This window comes from Salminus brasiliensis, chromosome 2 (assembly GCF_030463535.1).
Source record: "Salminus brasiliensis chromosome 2, fSalBra1.hap2, whole genome shotgun sequence".
Lineage (NCBI taxonomy): Eukaryota > Metazoa > Chordata > Actinopteri > Characiformes > Bryconidae > Salminus > Salminus brasiliensis.
Window position 1 is genome coordinate 21924703 of NC_132879.1, and position 21857 is coordinate 21946559.

Sequence of the window (21857 nt, forward strand, 5' to 3'; positions counted from 1 at the left end):
AAAAGTTCAAAAGTGTTTTGAAAAGGTCTGTATTAAGATTAACCGGTAAAATTACATTAAAAAAATTTCTGAAAAAAATATGACGCAGTACTGATTTGCATCACATTATTACAATGTTTCCCATTCAATATTCACAGACAAACACTTTCAAACATTTCCAAGTCTAAACAATTAAAAACACTGATATAACTGATATCATAACTATATACATAATAACACTGATATATAATATTTAATACAAGTGACATAAAATGTTTTCTAAACTAAAGAGCATTTATTTAAACATAGAACAGAATATTTTCATTTGAAATTGACACTGACGCTGTATTTAATTGTTAGAATAAACAAACAAACATTACCAGAATGTTAAAACATCTGGAAAATGTACTAACCAAAACTACCTATATTAATTACCTATATTATCACAGTGCCCTCATATTGTAGAGTGATGCTTATCTTTCCTGTTATAAGAAAATATCTCCTAATAACATGTCATGATGAATGGACCAACAGAATGTCTGAAAAGTAAACCTTGCAGCACTCGTTATTTTTTCCAGAAAAACAAGGTTTACATTCAGCTGAAAGAATTTACATCAACATCTAATATAAGGCTTGACAGGAAGGCACAACAGACTGACCAATATCAGTTGCTCTAGCCGGCATGGGTCTCCTCCACTGTGTCACAAACTTGTATGCATCCAGTCTAATCTCGATGATGTTGTTGAGCAGAGCTAGCAGAGGAGCCAGAGGAAATGCCGCCACGAAGATGGTGGTGAAGCCGAACTGAAGCACTGCACAAAGAACCCGTTGGTTTATGCATGATTGGTTTTATCATTATTTTACAGTCACAGCTCATCATGTCCACGTCCATTACAGCTAATGTGGTAGGCTACACATGAAACTCATTTTGTTAATGGGATTTTTAGTGTTTCACGTGGGCTATTAATTGCTTATGTACGGATCTCCAGTATGTCTAAGCAAAAAGCAGTTCTCTCCACCCCTACTCACCCATCTCCAGGTACTCGTCCACCAGGCCGTGGGCGTTCATAGGCTGTAAATTCCAGTCTTTGTCCCACTGAGGCAGCTTTTCTTTACTTTCCACATTATTCTGCTCTCCCGCTCGCCTCATCTTGCGCCGAGACCACCAATTCTGAAGAAGGCTATAAATCAAAATATGGTGCTGTTCAAACTTTACCTTACTGATTAACATCACACAACATTTAAAACTCAGATGTCCCCTCAACTCTGTGCTTTTGTTCATCTTCATTACAGAAATAAAAGATGTCTTCTAAGATAGCATTCCATTCCTTTCTAACCATTTTATTTCTCTCCCCATTGAGTCTGAAATAGTTTCCTTTCAGCAGGGTGAATTTGAGTTTCACCCCCCTTTACTGCAGTAGCGGCCTCTACTCTTCTGGGAAGGCTTAACGCTAGATGCAGGAGCTCTGCTTTGAGGACTTAATTGCTTTCAGCCAAAAGAGCATTACTGGGGTCAGGTACTGATGCTGGATATTAGCTCTGGATCACAAACACTACCTCGACTCATTGCAAAAGTATTGGATGGGGCTTCATCACTCTAGAGAACATACTTCTGCTGCTTCATTGCCCAGTGCTGGGAGGCTTTATACACGCTTAGCATTCGGCATGGTGACCACAGGCTCATGTGTGAATAATGCTTTTCTATGGAGATTTTATAAGCTGTGTGTGCAGCTGACGTGTCAGAACTGGGTGCATCTTAATGCAGCAGAATAGAATCATTGGAAGGAGTGGCCTGGATGCTTTGGGACTTTTATTAGGAACACCTGTGCTCCTACCCATTTATGAAATTATCTAATCAGCCTTTCGTGTGGAATATATTATGCTGCAGCATCTGGTATCACAGACGTCAACCTTTAGAAGGGGGATTGATTTTTCTTTTTTCTTTTTTTTTGGGGGGGGGGGGGGGGGCTTTTGATCATTGCATGATTGTGATTGTTGGCGGTATTTTAACTTTAGGCCTGTTAATACCAATCAGTCATCGCTTAAACGCCACAGTCTATTTACATATGGTTGCTGACCATGTGCATGTCCACAATGTGCATGACCACAATTGAGGCAATTTATCTTCTAATGGCTACAACCATCATGATAATAGCAGTAATGCCAGTTCTCTCAAAGCCAAAGAGTTCAGTGTTCTTTAAGGGCTTCCAACATCTTGTGGAATCCATACCATGAAGAACTCAGATGCCCGTTTTTGAGAGCGGAGAACGGAGACCCTACCCAATCTTAGCATACAGAACACATATCCTTTACTAGAAGGGTTAATGGTCAACCTATGGAAAGCATTACTGGAAATGTGCAACATTTAGTCACGGTTGTTATATCCTGCTCCTGGCAAGCTTCCATGCATGCACGATTCAGGACTGAGGTACAGCGGCTCTTTGTGATGACGCATGCATTTCAGTACTCTGTACTGCAGCGCTAGGCAAAACCACTCAGCCATGAAACCAGGAAATGAGGATACACTCCCTTTCCTGCGTCCTATCACGGCTCAGCCCCACTCCCAGCACACTGAAAAACTCAACCAAGGCATGAGACATGTTCTAACACACTGAAGGAAAACAGATCTGCACCTCTGTCACTCTGGTACATGTGAATCACGCAGCCAACACAAACCTAATTTCTTTTAACAACAACATGAAACCAGCTCCCTCAATCTGTTGCCACCTTGAAAAAGTGTTCAAAGAAATCTCAAAAAAACAAAAAGTCGCCCACGCAAAATCTGGAGGGCCAAACGGAAAGATCAGAGGGCACAGACGAGTGAACAGACAATTACAAACATAAACAAAGCCTGCGAAATAAACAGAGCCTCCAAGGCAGACACAATACTCACGGATAGCCCAGCTCCATGAAGTTGTTCCAGATTTGCTTCAGCACCATGATCACTCCCATTTGCAGGCACAAATCAATCAGACAGCCGCTGGGATGACACTGCGAATGAAATACAAAATGAACACCGTAAACATGTCTACTGTGTCCCAATAGCGCAGATCACATAACAGGGATGAAAACTTGCAGCAAATCGTTGCCAGAAAATTCACAGCAGGGCTGCTAATTCCAGCGACAAGAACATAAACATTCATGCGTTTTGGAAAGCTCAGCAGGCCTTCATGGAGACATTCTGTAGTTTCAAGCCAGTGGAGGTTCTGGACAGTTGCATTCAGACTAAGCAAAGACTGCAGCTGAGCTGGACCCATATGAGAAGGTCATAGTGTTGACCATAGAACTCAGAACTCTATGGTTTATGTTGATAATGAAGGAGCCTGACTGAATAACGAGCATCAGCATTCGCGATGGCAATGGGTGGAGGGTTGACAGTGATGCAGTGGAGTGATATGGGGAAGCTGGCAGTGCTGCAGGACAGTAATGATAGCAGAGGGAGTGTGTGTGTGTGTGAGGGGGGTATTTCAGCACAATTCAACCTCACCCACCTCCTCCATTCTCCAGCGGTTAAACAGCTTATTATAGTCTCCGGGCCTGCCAGCAAATCTGTGGAAACACACATGCATACACACACACACACACACAGATGCATACGCACACAAACACAACAAATATTAGCTTTGAAATTCAATTAGCTGTGCTGTAATATTATTTTCCGATAATGGAAAAGAGAAAATGTACTCTCGGCGGAAGCATGCAATCCCTCATGATAACAGTGGACTTAATAGAAAATTCCAGTTGCATCTGAACTATGAGAGTGCTTTTTTCCAACTAGAATAGATGAAATGGGTAAAACCGATAAACACTAAAAATACTTAAGGAACAAACAGTTTTCTGCAGAAATTAAATGCTTATTTTAAATTATATTAATTCTTTGAATGATCACCTTCCCAGGAAGAACGCTATGTAGAAAGTGGAGCTGTTCAGGTTGACGAACTGGAAGAGGAACATCTTGAGGGCAAAGCTGTTCTCCCATTCTGACTCAGTCCGTGGGTGTTCTGGAACACAAACCGGAGGACTGTGACCTTTCCCTGTGGATGTTTAGCCATGCTGGCATATGCAAGTCATTAGGGAACCCCTGCTCTGCACATGGGGCAACCTCTGAAGCTAAGCTCAACGTGTCTGAGTCAAATTGCCATTCAGGAATCCACAAAATGCCCTCCTTCAAAAGCTTGTGGATTAACATTCCATTATTGAGACTGTATGTTTCCTGACAAGACCTGAACACTGCAATTTTTAAAAACTCACCCAGATTAGTGAGCAGATAGGCCACTTTCTCATAAACCTGTTGGAGCAGAGAGAATGTGCTCAAAACCATTTAAATAAGCAATCAAAGCACTTACAATGGGAGAATCTATTTCTTATATAGAAATACTCTTCATGTTTTACACTCCCAAATGCTTAATTTGCTGCATTTGATCATTGAAACAACATTCAACCTATGCTTGTGTGTGTGATATCAATGATGATTCAACTACGTCTGTTTACTGGTGGCTTATACAGAACGTGAAAAACCAAGTCTTGTCAAATGCACAGCAGTATTACATAATATCTGTACAGAAGCAGTCTGTATGATTTATTTAATACTGTCAGCTGAGAGCAAATATTTCTCTAGTTTATGTCTGAACATCATCTGTCATTGCAAATGCTCTGCAGACAGTGAAAAAATGCCCCTTCTGTCTGACTTCACACTGTAACTTCGGAACAGTACACAGAGAGCAGATGCTGACCACATTGAGGGACATGATGATCATGAAGTTGATGCAGACTCCGGTGCCAGAGGTGGCAAACTGCCAGTTCTTCTTTACAAACTCCCACTGGAAGGAGGCAAACTTCTCCATGGCAATGAGTCGAAAAACCACCACAGCGAACACAGCTGTCAACACCAGAGAGATCTGAAAAGGAAGAGAAAGAGAGATGAGGTGGGGAGTTTTCTTCTGATAAGAGGAGAACAAAGGTGATGATGGGGAATATACTGTCACTGTCCAAAAAAATGGTAATGGTAAGCAGAAATATCTATATATTTTATGTAAGTTAATGTAAGATACTTAATACTTAAGTCAACACTTCTAGTGGTCCAGTCATTTTGATATGTTTATCCAACTAAAGGACTACAGGATTTTTGAAATTATGTTTAATTAAAGACCAGAGGTAATCAATTCCAGCATAGTTTGGTGATTTCCTACTCAAACACACCTGACTCAAGTCATCAGTTAGTTATCAGGTTGTGTAGATCTGTTATGGCAAAGAAATCACCAGAAATCATTGGCTCTGGCAGCCCTCCAACACCAGACCTAGTGACCACTGTCTAGGTTAACATTTCATTGCTGTCCTAAAAAGGTTCACACAGTGTGAAGATCAGCTAGCGTTTTGACATGACAGTGGTTACTCTCTAAACATAACTTTCAGCTGGGCTAAGCTACATGAGGCCACATTACATCTTCCCTCTTTGCTGCAACTTCATGCACCGAGACATTAAAACCACCAGGGGGAGACAGTAATCTGTGGCATTTCAGAATTGCTGGAGGGATCTTCTTGCAGTGCACGGTGGTACAACTAGGAAAAGTGGTGGAAGGTGCAGGGTAGCATAATATAGTACAGTGTGCTACATTTTAGGGTGTTATATAACTTTCCAGCTCTAAATGCAGAGGCTCTGTAGGAGGGCATACAGAATTACTTGAACGGTGTGAGTGGCAGAGAACGGGGAGGAAAGTTAATCAGACTGGACACGGTGGCCTACCATGAAGAAGATTCCGGACACAGAGACCATGAGGCGGCTGAGTTTGTCTGTGAAGGGCTGGAAAGGCTCTGGTTTGCCTGAGATGGGGTTCACTCTCTCCTTCCGCGAGTACTTGGCTTCGAACTGAGGCCGCAGTTCCTCCTTATCGACACATGCATGCACACATACAGTTCGTGAAGATATGAGCTGCTGTAGGTCTGTACCTCCTGAATGGATGGATACACTTTGCTTTGCTAATCTACAGATAGATGTATGGCATCATCGCTTGTTTTCTCTGGGTTTGGTAACTTGTCCCAGGAAGACTGCAGAGCAACTGATGATGACATTATGCAAGCTCGTTCATATGAGCCGGATGGCATCCATATAATCTGTTTCTATTAACTCTAAAGAACAAATGCTATGTTTTGCTTAAAGGTAGATTCAGCAATGTGACCATCAAACATAGTAAACACCTTTTTTATTTTATTTTTTTTGGAAGGCAGCAACAACGTTAAAATTGCAAATGGGAAAGACAGCAACACAGTGTTGATGAGTTGGAGTTCTGATGTTGCTGATGTCCAGGAGATGTGGGTGTGTTGATATGTGTGATAATGTTCTTGGTGAGACTACCTTTAAGGCTCAAAACTCACAAAGGCACAAAACAGTAATCAGCACATCCTTAGCATCCTTTCATGCTTATGGCTGTAAATGATTTATGTATAGGAACCGCAGCAGAAAGCACAGCATGCACCAAACACGACATGATAACGATAGGAGGCACACTCACAGAACACACCATGACACAGGATTTACACTAAAAGAAACACAACAAACAGCACAGATATTGGCCAAACGCTGTCTTCATTATGTTATTCACAGCTTAATGATTGTTTTCAGTCAGGTAAGCAAAGCTCATGTTGATATTCCTAAATGTCAGTTACTAATATGGGAATACAGAGTGCTTTTTTCTTTGTAGGTTTAGCTGTTGTACATGATGCTGCGGATTTGTGAATAAGCAAAAGATCACAGTCTCAGCTGACAGTTCTGTTGGCTTTCTATTTCGAGACGAGCCTCACCTCTTCCTCCTCCCAGTCAATCAAATCCCAGTCATAGGTAAGCTCCGCCCTCCTTCTCTTCCAGAATTCAAGGAAGACAGTGGCTGTGAAGCAAAAACAGGGGTCCAGACATGAAATCCATTAAAACTCATAAAAGCTGTACTTAATATAATATTGGTCTAGAATTTCACCCAAATGCGTCCACTTGTGTTTCATAAAAGTTGGAGAGAAATGCTCTTTATGCACTCGATAAGCACTTTTAACAGGTTTTGTACAGCTGCTCATTCATTCAGTTATCTAATTAGCCAATTGTGTTGCAGCAGTACAATGCACAAAGTAATGCAGATATGCAGAAATCAGCAGCTTCAGGGAAATCGGAATGAGAGACAACATGATCTCAGTGATTCTGAATGTGGCATGATTTGGCTGATTTGAGTATTTTCAGAACTGCTGATCTCCTGGGATTTTCAGCACAATAGTCTCTAGAGTTTACTCATGAATGGTGTAATAAAGAAAACATCCAGTGAGCAGCGGTTCTGTGGTTGTAAACGTCTTCTTTTTGAGAGGTTGACTCAGAATTCGAGACAGAAAAACTATGGCAACTCAGATGACCATGACTGTGTGCAATTGTGGGGAGCAGAAGAGCATCTCAGAATGAACAACACATTGAACTTTGAGGTGGGCTACAACAGCAGAAGGCCAAGTGGAGTTACACGTCTGTACAAAGAGCTGTACTTCAAGTACAAAGAGCTGAGGCTGCAGTGGGCACAGGCTCACTGAAACTGTACAGTTGAAGACTGCACAGCAAATTTAATACTGCAAATGTTAAAATCAGTGTAAATTTATCACCCACAGTGTTGATCTAACTCTCACAGTCCTGATTTCACACAACTGATTTCACACTGTTGATTCACTACTAACAGTGTTGATTTAAAAAAGTGTTAAGTTCACACTTGCAAATTTTTAAAAAATGCTGTGTGGAGCACCAGAGCCAGGCCTGATAAATCTTAATAATAGAATACCATGAACAAGGATTTCAGTATTTCCAGTCATCAGATCTGAATCCAACAGAACAACTTGGGATGTGGTACAATGTGAGATTCACAGCATAATAGTGCTCCAAGAAAATCTGTAGAAATTTTGCGACACAATCATGTCAACATAGACCAGAACCCTTTAAAGGAATGTTTCCAACATACTTGGATGGTCCACTATAGATGCTTTGTACATGCTCACCTGACATTTAAATAACATTTACCTGAACATCTCTTAAATGCAACTCAACTCTAAGTTGAATGTAAATGACTGTCTATTTAATGTAACCCCACACCTAACCCTAAGGTAACCTTACCGTTTCATGGTTAGATTTAAGGTCTAGTGTAGATTTACATGCAATAGACAGTTATTTTACATTCCGCTTAGAGTTTAGTTGCAGTTGAATAAATATGTAGTTGAACGTTAGTTGAATCTCAGGTGAGTATCTACAAGGTATCTATAAAACACCATCTAAGTAAAATAATACCCCAACATCTTGTGGATTCCTTGCCATGATGAACTGCAGCTGTTTTGAGAGTAAAGGCAGGCCCTCCCCAATATTAGTATATCAATGTTAGTTATAATAAAGTGCTTGTATATGGTGTGGGTGTACATTTGGGAATGTTATACTGTGTTTTTCAGGAAACTGATAGGTCGGCCCATCCACTGATCAGAGTAAAAAAGAGCCGAACATTGCAAATTGAATGTACTTTTCACTGTCTCAAATTCCTAACTGCCACAAGATCTTGTTATCAAGCAGCACTCCCCTGATGTTGAAAGAGCAGTTTAATATAGCTTGACCCACTTTTGTTTAAAGCAAGAAAGAGAGTGTGTGAGAGACTGAGCAAGAAAGAAAGCTGTATTTGTAGCTCTTTTAATGCTCTTCTGAAGGCTGTCTCCTCTCCTCCACTCTTTCTGAATCCCAGACAGGACCCAGTGTCCCAGTGTCCCATTCACTGACAGATATTAAAATGCATCTGGGGCATTTTTCAAAGTGCTAAGAAAATAGAAACTTCTAAACTGATTTCAGCTGTAGGAGAGCTTCAGCCAGTGTACATCATTTAGCCTGGATTTGAACTTCTGGTGTAGAGGGTTATTTCTCTGCCTCCTTCCAAGATCTTTTACATCTTTCTGTACCTTTAATTCATCTCTGTAAACATCTCAGTTAGCTTAGCAGGTTTTGAACTAATTCCTTCTTGTAATAACACAAACTCCAATGTACATAATGTACATTAAGAGCACATATTTCCATTTAGTTATGGAAAAGTTATAAGGAGAGTTTCAGTACAGATTTTAGAAAACAACACAGAGCAGTAATTGGCAGCCGATCACAGCTGCTTGGTTAGTTCAGATGAGCTAGAGCAGGGAAAACCCCAAAACATGCCAGGAGGAATTGGGAAACCGACTCAAGACTTCTTTTGTTTGTGCTTGTTTTGTAAAGTCATGGGAATGTCATTGAAGTATTCCTTAAGTATCACATTTACTTGGTGCTTATCTGTGGTGTCTAAGAGCAGTTTGGGAACTGCCCTGTTGTTCTACCCACAGTATGGGCCAAAACACCTGTTTCTGTGGGTAAATATACTTGTGCACATATACCCACACCCACAAACGTTCACATGCACACAGACACAATATGGAGTAGAGGTGATGAGTACTGGCTGATGTTACAGACAGATCGAGGCCATGGCTACTGCAGTGCTGAGCCCATGGGGCTTAAGTTCACCACAATCACCCCCCCCCACGCACAGGCCATGATTGACAGCTTCCTGACACCTCAGGTTACTTTTCCCCTCTTGACTAAGCAGCTCCCTCTCCTCTCCTGGGAAGCGTTTCATTAGCATTAGCCAGTCAATTACACTTTATGCAGCGTACACAATCATCCAACGCTAATGCACAATGAGAGAAGGACACTCTGACATTGATCTATTTGTTGGTTTATCCGTTTATACAAGAGAGTGATTTGCGTTTATAATCTGTGTGATTAGTAACCAAAGCTTAATCACTCTCAAAAATGAAGGCTTTTGGCTATGAGGAGAGCAGCACTGAAAGTGTACCATTAGGGTATTTCATAATCTTCTCCTGGCTTCATAGAAGGATTTCCATTGTGAGGCTTTTTGTATTCTTCCTTTAATAAACCTTTAATTGCAGTATCGCACTGTAAAGCTACCTGAACCAACAATGAAGAAATGAATAAATAAATGCTGGAAGGGCTGCTTATTATACAGTGGGACAAAGCAATGGTTGATTGCAGTTGGCTCCCTTTGGGCTTCTGAATCAATATTACTGTGGAACCAGGAATGCTGTGATATTGCACTCCCTGCTCCGTTTTCTTTAAAATGTGTAAATTTATAGTTCAAATGCTTTTTAAAGACTTTTCTATGTCTGAGTAAAGGATGAGCGTGCAGGAAAGAAAGACAGACTCACCCCATATCGCCATGAAGATGGCAAAGAAGACTGTGCCTCCATTGTCAAATAGATGAGTCACCTGAAGGTTGATAAAACAGACATTTTATAAGGAGCCATGAATCAAAGTAATGATTCAAACTTAAAAAAAACAAAACAAAAACAAAGAAAACCCATCAAAGGCTCATTAAGAAAGTAATGAATCAATAATTAATTCTCCTCAGATTACTCTGATTAGATTTGCACACGGTGACCTCAACTCCACTCCATTTATCTTATATCTTTAAACTTTAATTAGACGGTCTTTTGTTGCAGGATTCAAGACAATTAAATGATCATTCAAATATCTGAAAAGACTCGAGAACAGAGTGACAAACACTGCACAGGCTTTCACCTGCTCAACAAGATGAAGTTCAGAAGTTCACATGTAATGTAAATAAAAATTCTTCTCAATGTTTTATTTGACTGCAGTGCTCTCCATCTCCCTGTTTAAATGTACACTATATGGACAAAAGTATTGGGACACCTGCTCATTCATAGTTGTATGCGAAATTAAAAAACATCTCTTAAAAAAGAGTTTATCCTGCTTTTGTTGGAGTAACTGTCTCTACTGTCCAGGGAAGAAGGCTTTCTTCTAGATTTTGGAGCATAACTGTGAAGGTTTGATTGGATTCAGCGACTAGAGTGTTACTGAGCTCAGGATGTTTGATGATCACCACCCCACCTCATCCACAACTCTCACAAATTCATAGATGGAGCTCCATCAATAAGTCTCTACAGGGACTAGAGGACTAGGGACTGTGTGGGTGCATGCACACATCTCTGGCAGCAATGGGTACAACTGCAAATGCCTAACAGTAGTTAGGTGTTTGGGGTACCTTTGCATAGACGCAGCTGTCACTCAGCTTCCAGGCGCTGCAGTTGACTTCACACATGGGGCACATGATGGTGGTATTGGCCTCACAGATCTCTTTACTGTTGACAGTATATACATTTTATTGAGCAAGCAGAACTCTAGGACAGGCTGGCAGAAACAAGCTAGGTTTTGGGTTAAGATTGACTGATGATGTGATATATTGAATTTACTGCATTCAAAATAGGGCTGCGTATGGGCAAGAACCTGATGATACGTATCATAATACAGAGGTTACAATTGAATATACTGTCTGTGATACTGTGAGAGAGATGATAAATTGTGTTTAATGACTGTAAGACATTTGAGGGAAACTGTCATAAAATGCATACTACCATTCACATAAAATCAGGGTAAAATAAGTGTTATGCAATCAGAACAGGGTGAGTACAATACTGCTATCTAGCGGTTGGTGTTTAAACACAACACAAAATGAACCACCAAAAAACACACTTGCACTGCACAATGAAAACAAACAGAAACCACAAAACTAAGCTGAAAACTTTGTAATATATTTATTCCTATGAAAATTAAAACAGGTAGATCATCAGCACACCACTTTTCTCAATAAGCAGGGATAATGAAGAAGTCTGATGGGCCTAACCTCACTTGGCTGGAGTCCATGGTGAAAAGGCCATAGAGGAAGACAAAAAGACCAACCAGTGCTGCTGGGATCAACATGCCTGTGTACCAGCCCAGCCACGCAAAATACAGACCTATCTTCTCCCCAAAATACCTCCTGAAAGAGAGTGACAAAAAGAAGAGAGACACAGAGAGAGAGAGAGAATTGAGAATATTTTAATACCCCATGTCTTATGGTTCTCCTTTGTCAAAGTTCTGAAGTGTGTGAGGTCAGGGTGATTATATAATACAGGTAACTTGGGGTGACTTCCACTGGAGGAAACACTAGAACAAAACCTCCAGAGATGCTGGAGGTGCAGATTAGCAGGCATTTTTCAATGTGCCCCAGTTTTACAGCTGAGAGCTCAGAAGCAAGGTGAGCTGACTCGACTGCAGTGACACACCCCCGCCAACCCCTCCCCCCCAACACACACACACACTTTAAAGCAGACAAGCACTATCGCCTTGAACTAAAGAGACCTCTGAATTACACTGGTCAGCTAAAGTCGTGAGTCAGGACAGACACACCCTGCTGCAGTTTTTCAAAGACGTCTTTACAGGTTTTGACAGTAGGTTGGAGTCAAGTGAGGTTACTGAGCTTTTTAAAGGTGAAGGGTTAAGAGAAAAGCTCCAAACACACAAACAAGCAGCTGAAGCGAAGCAAAGAAATATTTATACAGTGGAGATAGATGTATAAGTGTGAGGAACCTTGATGTAAAAGTTCTCCACCAAGGGTCTTCATACTCACACATGGTTCTTTATGGAACCAAGGGTAGTTCTTCTACAACACTGCTAAAAGAACCATCGGAAGCACATTCAGTTTTATGAGAGTGTGCAAAACCATCCGCTATTATTTCAATTGCATTTGCGATATTAAATCTAATACACTTCCAATCAGATAAAAACTGGTTCAAGCGCACTCCCTTTAATGATAGTTTGTGGCTCAATGGATGAGACTCTGTACCCAGGAGACTGTTTAAAGAAGGTTCATCCTGTGCGAGCGTTTATATCACTCCTTTAAATTCAATTTTCACTTCAACAAAGTTTTACAACTGTTAATTAAACCGGGCGATAATGGCGACAGTGGATGTGGGTATTACTCACCGTATGAGGTCCAGGGGTTGGTACTTGTACCAGATTCCCCAGCGAGCCCATCTTTCATAGAGCAGGTGCCTGTGGTTCTGAGCCCCGTGGGTCTTTATCGGGTGCCTGCTCTTGTAGCTACCCTGAAACAGAACAGAACAGGGCTTAGAATAAAGTGTTCATAAAGGGATAACTGCAGCATGTTAGAACAGAAAAAAAGGCACTAAGTAAGAATAGCTCCATGCTAATGTGATGAGCTCACCTCATGTGGGGGAAATGCAGCCTCATAGGTGCCATTGCCAAGCAACCGGTTGATACCTTAAAACAGAAACAGAAATCTGTGAATACATAGTTTAGCCTGATGATTCTGTGAGCCGCAGCAACAGTTAGAGGTGTGCTGAAACGCTTGTTTTCCATAACTATTTTTACCTAAAGGCTTCTGATAAAATGCTTGAAAAACTGAAGTTCATGCTCTATGTATTTCCAAAGCAAAGACTGTAAAATAATCAAATTTAAGTTAGTCAAATGTGTTAAAGTGATTACAATGTGCCAGTTATGTCCTTTATAGTAGGCTTTAAATAATTAGTAAAAACTAAAAGAAAATGTTAGGTGTATCTAGAAAGATGAACAAAACTGTAGATGAATTCAAAATGACAACATTAAAACAAGTTATAACAAACTAATATCCAGAATGTCTCATATTTCAAAAGGGATGATCAAACCTCAAGGCAGAAAACTTGATTAGGAGGATCTTGGAGGGCCAAATTTCTGCACAGTTTTGTGCTTTTCCAGCTCAAACACACCTGCTTCAACTGACCCCTTATTTACCAGGCCTATCCGGTGTGTTAGAGTAGACAAATCAACAAACTGTGCTGAACCCTGGCCCTCAGTTCATCACCTCTGCTTAACACAGTCAAAATACAGACTGTATTATGGAGCTGAAGTTGTTCTTTGCTAAATATTTCTTGCTAATTTATTTATGTACCATTCTTGCATTGGAAGCAATTGTAAACATCGATTATACTATCTCAGCTCTTGCCTATGACTGCAGCACACCAGTAAGCAATGTTTAATGCTTTTTGTCATATAACACATATCATGTGTGTTATTTCATCACTTTGATGCCTTCATTTGATGTACTGATGTATTTGATGTATAGGAATCTATGAGTATGCGTGTCTTAAACCTTCGACAAGTACTTACTTATCACACTTTAAGATGAGTCTACAAACATACTGCACAAAAATGCAGGAAGGTTCACTGAATGTCTGCGCTCTGACTTCTGCATTCAGGTCTGAGACAGAATTATATATCAGTGTTCCTGCATAGGCAAGGAGCTGAAACCCAGCAAGGCTTTCAGTAGCATCTACAGGCATTTGATCCAGAGCTGCACAGCAGTGGATTTCACTAATGAGCTCTCCTCCTTACCAAAGCAGGGAGCTTAATCAGTGAAATCAGGTGTGGTGTTACATGACTGGAACAAATACCTACAGACACAGTAGACCAGCATGGATACTCTTGTCCAGGGACAACTTTGGTCTACAAACACTATTCACCTATAGCTGAACCGGTGTTTAAAATGTAAATGATAAAATTATCATTATAATAAAAAGGTTAGGACAACAGTTATCATAAAATAGAGAAATATAAAGTAACAGAGAACAGCCTTGAGGAAGCTTTGTCTAGGCTTGAGGAACCAGTTTAATTCAAAGCGGATCGTACCTAGTTACTTTGACTTCTACTCAAGTGTGTTAATGTATGATTGATCTTATCAAAAAGAGAAGAACAGAACTGAACAATCTCCAGTTCTGCAACACTATATTTTGAGAGGTCTTATGTAGATTATTAATAAACCTTTTACAGAGTATCAGTAATACATCAATAACACAGCAGTAAAGTAAATATCCTGAAGATGTTCTGTAGATTAATTACTTACATTAAGCAGATTTACTGTTGAATCTAACCCAGCCTTACCCAAAACCTACCCCTAACCCTGGCCCTCATTCTAACCTCAACCTCATCCCAAAACCTAATCGAAACTCCATCCTAGCCTAGTTCTAACATTACCCTCAATCCAAAACCTAATCCTAACCCTCATTGTGGCCCAAACACTAACCCTAAATGCTAACCTCAATATAAAACTAACCTAATTCTATCCCTTGATCAGGCTCTAATCCCAACCTTAATCTCAATCCAAAACCTAATCAGTGGTGGCAGTGGTGGCTCAGTCAGTGGTTAGAGCACCAGGCTATTGTTGACAGGGTTGTGGGTTCGATACCTTTAACTGTTTTCACCTTTTAATCCTAACCCTTACCCTTAGTCTCAGCCTAATCCAGTTAAGATCCAGTTCCAGACTGGTGTCAGCAGCAGGTCTATAGCAGCTGCTTGAGGAAGTTGAGATGGTCTTCTAAGGTGAACATCTTCTAATCATCAAATACAGACCATCTCAACCTCCTCAACCAGCTGCTTGAAGTCTCCAAATACAGTGAAGAACAGCTGAATTCAGTAGACGTCTTCAGCAAAAGTCTCTTGATAATCTACTGAATGTTCAGATGCTGCTACATCATTGATATGTTGATTCTTGTTTATTTCATCTAAAAAGGACAACTCCAGAAAGTACACTGAAAGTACAGTTTAGGCTGATTTGGCCAAATGGTTATAGAACCTTGTTTTTTCAACTGAAGAACCATTAAAGAACCCATTTTCAAAGACAGTAGCCTACCTAAGTAGTATCTAATACGTTTATACTGTTCTAAAGTTATTTTTTTCATTGATGCTTTTAACTTTTCTAGAGTTATTATTTTGCCAAAGTAACATTTGTTTTAGTGTTTGGTGTAGAATTGGATCTGTTATCTCAAACTACTGAAAATATGAAATATCTTTAATCAGTTGCATTCCTATTATATATACACACATTATAAATACACATTAGTCATGAGTTAGTACAATGAAACCAAAAAGTGAAACAAAACGAAACAAAACTGGACAGTAAAGAAAGGGGAACATTGTGAAACATACACAATGCTTGACCTATTTAGGCTTTCAGTGAGTATTTTAACTCCATAAACCCTGTACCTACACTTCAGTTCTTCACTCTCATAACTACATTACTGCCACAATACGCAAAAGCTTCTTAAACCCTAAAACAGACCCGTGTGGGATACCACAAAATGTGCTAAATGTACTAAATTATTCATTCATTCTGAATTAGGACTGAAAAATAAACCTAGGGCTCAGTGTGTTAGGTTAGACTTCCATTTGATGTTTCAGTTATGTTCTGCTTTTTTGTAAATTATTTATTCACCCTAAAAACAGGCTCAAACGTGCATTCTGTTCTTATTTCTTGACTCTTGCTCATTAGTTGCCCCAGGCGAAAAGGTTTTGGTGGAACTGGGAGTATTCTGATGAGCTGCTCAGGTGCACGGGGAGCACAGAGAGCACAGGAACACAGCAGAGGAGTGTACGCACCTTCCCATGTACTGCCTGACTGGCCAATCAGCAGCCGCTCATGCTGACCATAATAATTAAGCAGAGACAGACAACACAGCGGAGGAGCTGTGGAGAAACGGACAGCATGTGACCAGCAAAGACATGCAGAGACAACTTGGGGACAACTGGGGGAAAGTGTGGTGTACAGGCCACTTGAGGGACAGGTTAAAGTCTAATGAGGGGGTTCTTCAGCATTGCCTCTGAACTGAACATACCTTTGTGTGTAAATGACATGTTTAAAGGTGAATGGATATTTAAGTGAAGAACTGGGGGTGATGATAATTTTCAGTACAGATAAATGACACAGAATATTGATAAGGAAGATGACATACAGCAAAAGACAGGCTTAGGGGTTAAAAAAGCACTATGGAATTCACTGTGAAGAATGTGATTTGACAGCCAACCAAATAGTTGCCAGAATCCAATGTTTAATTGTCTAATAACAATAAGAAAATGTATTTCTCGTGGTCATTCTAAGGTCTCTTTACAAAGGTCTTGCCTCAACAGATGCATTGCATATGTATGCATTGCGTGGAACTTGCATGGTGCATTTGCGGGTGGGGATTTGTGAAGGATTTATAGTTCTTTGGCCAATCGGATCTAGTCTAGAGCCGAATGGGGGGTTGCTGGTATTAAAATATTAACATGAAAATCCCTCGCTGCTGTCCAAGAACCGATTTTAATCAGAACAAACATGTCCAGTGCAAACAGACAAGAAAGCCAAATAAAAAGAGGAATTTGGGACGTAATTATAAAAAAATGAGAAAAATCAGGATGGTATAAAGAGAAAGAGAAGCTAAAAGAGATGCCCAATACATGATCTAATGAACCGTTGGCTGAAATTTGCAACCACTGTTCAATCAGCCAAAATCAGCATTTAAAACTATGGTTATATTCAATGTGTGACACTATGGTTCGTCTGTGCAAAACTCAAATGATACTGTTCATATGTGCATTAACTCAGAGGTGTAATAATTTGCTTTACTGCTTTATACAGTATGTTCCATATTATTATCACAATTACTGACACTTTATTATATTCATTTAATTCATAATGTATATACATGTACATATTTCAATGTATTCTCTTTTTTTTGTGTGTGTTTATTCTTACACAAACGGTTGCAACTGTAACAACTGCAATTTCCCTCCAGTGATCAATAAAGTATTTCTGATTCTGATTCAGATTCTGATTATTGGCCTATTGCAGTAAGCATTACACAGCTTTCTGCAATAACAAGTAGAGATGCACTATAACACTGATATTGTACTGTATATGGACAAAAGTATTGGGACACACTTCTTAATCACTTAATTCAGTCTGCTTTTACAAATCAGCGAAAGAATGGGTGGTTCTGAATTCCAGCGTAGTACTGCATTAGGAAGCCACCGATGCAACGAGTCAGTTGGTGAATTTTGTCCCTCCTAGATATTCCACAATTAACTGTGAGTGGTGTTATTAAACAGTAGAAACATTAAGGAACCACAGCAACTCAGCCACAAAGTGACAGACCATGTAAAGTTACAGAGAGAGGTTGCCTAGTGCTGAGGCGCATGGTGCGTACAAGTCTCCAGCGAGCGTTCTGCTGACTTACTAACTGAAGAGTTTCAAACCTGCTGTTAGAGCTGCAAAAGGGGGAGCCAACTCCATATTAATGCCTATGGATTTAGAATTGGATGTCCTAAATCCCATAGGTGTAATGTGATGGTGTCCCAATACTTTTGTCTTTATAGTGCATCAACATCAGGTAGCTAGATGCATATTCATATGCATATGCATATTTCTCTGCCTGAGTTGAAGGTGTAAAAAATGCTCTACAATATCGGCATTTAATTAATTTAACTGCGTTTGTAACTCTACACAACTTTATTATTAGCGCATCCCTGCTAACATCTTTAAACAAATCAAGCTTATGATTCATGCTAAAATATCCCAGGCTAGCTAAAATGACAGTATTAAAACTCAATATATCAGTGCATGTAATTCAATGTAACATTTTGCTGCTCTAAAACCCTGTATCTCCAACTTTGCAGTTTTTGACAAAAATTTAATCTGGCATTTAATCTTTTCTTTGTGTTAACATTTTATGATGAATGGACCGACAGAAGTGCTCCACATTTTTACAATGACAAAGTTTTTTCCTTCTGTAATTCTGCCAATTCAAAATTTGCCAAAACAAAGTTCTTGCCCAACAGAGACAATTATATATATATATACACTGGCAACCATCCAATGACAGATTATCAACAATGCATGTATCTCATCAACAGCTTCAACAGCGCTTAGGCCCACTTCACACATTAGCTCATTCAAAAGCTGTAAACATCAAGACAAATGACTGCAGGAAACAGAAAAATGAGCACAGATTGACAACTCAGGAAAGGCATGCTGACACAGCACACTAGAAACACCGCAATGTGGGCTAATGAACAGGCTGGAGTAGGTGTTTGATGGACAGGCTTGTGGGGAGATCATTTCTACGGCCTTACCCATCTTTGACTTGCCATCCTCGTACTTGGTGCGCTGTAGCACATGATGCACTATTCTGCTTCGTGTAGAGTTGGAGAAGAAGGAATCTCTGTTGTTGATGGTAAAACTGCAACAGAAGGAAGAGTGTCTAAATTCACCTGCTGAACATCTCTGCCTAGTCTGAACCGTAATCCCTCCTGTGGAGTCATGTTACTTCTAGGCTGCTCAGAAAGGGTCTTAATCCACAGATAACTGTATATGACATCCAGATGGCAGGGCTTTGCTATAAGTACTAAGTTACTGAAAATATATCCTAATATCACAATAAGTACATTTGGCTGAAATGCACACTGAGAAAAGCTTACAACTGAATGTGTTTTTATAAAAAAAGAGGATCAAATGAAAACTGAGGGAAAAGCCCAGATTTCTCATTCCTCTTTGTAGAAGCATATGATGAATCAATGTAAATGAAGCCCTCAGACAGTGTGTTTTGTACACGGCTTAGTTTAATAATGACCAGCTGCCCGCGAGCGAGTGGGAGAAAGAGACAGAGAGAGAGAGACAGAGTGTGTGTGAGAGAGAGAGATGCTAATATACTGCTCAGACAGCACAGCTGTTGAAACAGCAAGATCCCATTTCATAATGTTTCTCTTCTCGTCGTCTACCTTTCATGCTTACATGCTTACACACACACACACAAACTAATAAACGTACTGACCGAAGGCGCACACATATACAGAGTCCTCTAATACTATTTTCAACAGAGGCTTTTTGAATTACATGTTTACATTTTATGTAAAAAAAAAAAAAACCCACAAACATTCTGATGAGTGTGATGTATGCCAAAAATGCCAAAATATATAAATAAAAAGGCAAACAAACAAACAAAACTAACCAATGATGTGGCTTTAGCTTTAGCTTATTTCGCATACCCTGCAAAAAAAACAGCTAATTAAAAATAGAATTAAAGTATTTTTTAAAGGAATTAAATATGAAATAGATAAATAGATAGTTAAATAATATACCCAGAATATATATATATATATCACTCATATGCAAAATTATGGGAGCCCCTGGTTAAATTACATTGTCAATTTCTATGTTGTCAATTTCTACGTTTTCCAATGTCTAAATGCAAATGAGTGCAACTCCTACACATCTGCAATTTTCATACACAAGTTTCACTTTGGAAGAAGAAAATATTTTAAATTCAGCAAATAGAAAGTGTGCTCTAAAATGTGCTCAAAATGGTCATATGCCAGTTTATAAACTGTGGAGGATTTCTTCACTTATTTTCCCTCAAAAAAAAAGAGTTGCCAAGACTTGTATACATTCGCATAAATATTAGCAAATATATGCACATGCATACACACACACACACACACACACACAGACAGTCTGTTTCATCTGTTCCGCAGCATAAGGTTGACAGCAGCGTAAATATAGTGAGGGTAGCTCAGGATGCCACTCTGCTTTTTTTGTCTTTACCGTCATTCCATGTCTGTGCCAAGGAGATTAGCATGTGCTGGCCTGACTCAACCTATTCCCAGAACACACAACCACGCACACTTAAATCTCTCAGGCCTCGAAATGCTCCCTCACCAAACAGAAAGACTGACTTAACCAACTCTTCCTAACCCAGGCTCATGGCTACTCACACACCTTCTATATCAGGCTGTGGCTGTGTGAAGTGATTCAAAGACAGAACTACTCACACACTAACCATCACAACAATTATGTCATTACAGGTTAAAAAAAAATGCAGATAATCCGATGAGTGGACAGACAGTTCATTAGATTCATATGTGGAGACTGTGAATGTGATATTTCACACTGTCTTAGAACTAAGCTCTAAAGCTAGTTCTAAAGCTGTGATCAAGCATTAGATGAAGATGTACTGGATTTATCGTCCTGTATCTATAGTTGCCACAAAAAATGCAGGACACTAAAAACTAGTAGTTAAACAGGAGCAATAAAACATGCTTTTGGTAATCTTCTAATATTTAAATCAGTGAATGTTGAAATATTACATACAGTATTAGTACATTTTATTACATATTAGTACAAATACTTCACCAGAATGACCCTGAAGACTACTTTTGTACAACAAACGTCATCATACGCATTTGTTAGTTAGTTAGTTAGTTACTACAAATGTGTGGAAGTCACACATAAGATAAGGAAGACACCATTTATTTCATTTTTATGGTGCTTTCAAATATTTGCCATGTTTGACATAGTTTGACTCACTAATTCGGATAATTTGGAATAAATATATTTTATGTACTTAAGCTTAAAGCTAATTTGAAGCAAACACCATATCTGAACCGAATTAACTGTGGAGGCCCCTATTACTAGTTTGATTACTGCTGATTTGTTCATAAACGGCTCGTGCTGGGAACAACATTAGTATCAGAAATGTGCTGGTTGCTTGCATGAAAAAACATGAATCCTGATTAAATACTTTTAAAGGTAATCAAAAAGTCATATATTCATGAATATCTGACTTGTTGACTAATTATAATATTACTATTATAATATAACTGCATGAGGAATTACATAGTTCTATAATAAATTGCATCTACATTCTGCATCAAGAGGTTTAAGTATTTTAAGTGTTTCTGCTTACAACACAAATGTGATTTCAAGTTAAGTTACTTTAACACAAAATAATATAGCTATGTTCACATGCTTTCTTTTGGGTGTTTTAAGCTCATTGTGTTCTTGCTGAAAGAGAACTTTCCTTTGAGGTATGTGCTGTTGTAGTTGCGATGCATTTAAACATGACATGAACTGCTGTACTGAGCTGCAGTACTCCACAAGGAAATACATAACTGGAATATATTAAAAAGAAATACATGAAAATGAATACAAATAAAATAGAAAGATGAATAAATATATAAAACCCAGAATTCTCATCCTATTAACCATATCTGGAATCAAATAGAGCAAAACAGACCATAGCTACCCCTACTCAATCATATGCACATTTTTTAACACTGACACTTTTAATTTGCAGAATTTTGCATTTTGGAGAAAAATGTATGTATGTTGTATTGTATTGTATTGTATTGTTGTATTGAAACT

The 21857-nt window shown here is 39.3% G+C and overlaps 1 protein-coding gene across 2 annotated transcripts in view; it reads right to left on the reverse strand.

Moving 5' to 3' along the window:
* Positions 1 to 21857, reverse strand: part of ano3 (anoctamin 3) — a 56627-nt gene that overhangs the window by 7981 nt on the left and 26789 nt on the right. Inside the window, exons 8-23 of one of the 2 annotated variants that reach the window (XM_072670489.1) lie at positions 18791 to 18897; positions 13074 to 13129; positions 12833 to 12954; positions 11712 to 11846; positions 11073 to 11169; positions 10216 to 10276; positions 6778 to 6860; positions 6489 to 6515; positions 5723 to 5863; positions 4713 to 4877; positions 4231 to 4267; positions 3869 to 3980; positions 3471 to 3528; positions 2873 to 2970; positions 1009 to 1160; positions 639 to 791 (exon numbers count right to left, since the gene is read on the reverse strand). In XM_072670489.1, coding sequence (XP_072526590.1) covers positions 639 to 791; positions 1009 to 1160; positions 2873 to 2970; positions 3471 to 3528; positions 3869 to 3980; positions 4231 to 4267; positions 4713 to 4877; positions 5723 to 5863; positions 6489 to 6515; positions 6778 to 6860; positions 10216 to 10276; positions 11073 to 11169; positions 11712 to 11846; positions 12833 to 12954; positions 13074 to 13129; positions 18791 to 18897 — 1604 coding nt within the window. The remainder of the gene's footprint in view (positions 1 to 638; positions 792 to 1008; positions 1161 to 2872; positions 2971 to 3470; positions 3529 to 3868; positions 3981 to 4230; positions 4268 to 4712; positions 4878 to 5722; positions 5864 to 6488; positions 6516 to 6777; positions 6861 to 10215; positions 10277 to 11072; positions 11170 to 11711; positions 11847 to 12832; positions 12955 to 13073; positions 13130 to 18790; positions 18898 to 21857) is intronic. The other variant, XM_072670496.1, reaches the window with a different exon arrangement.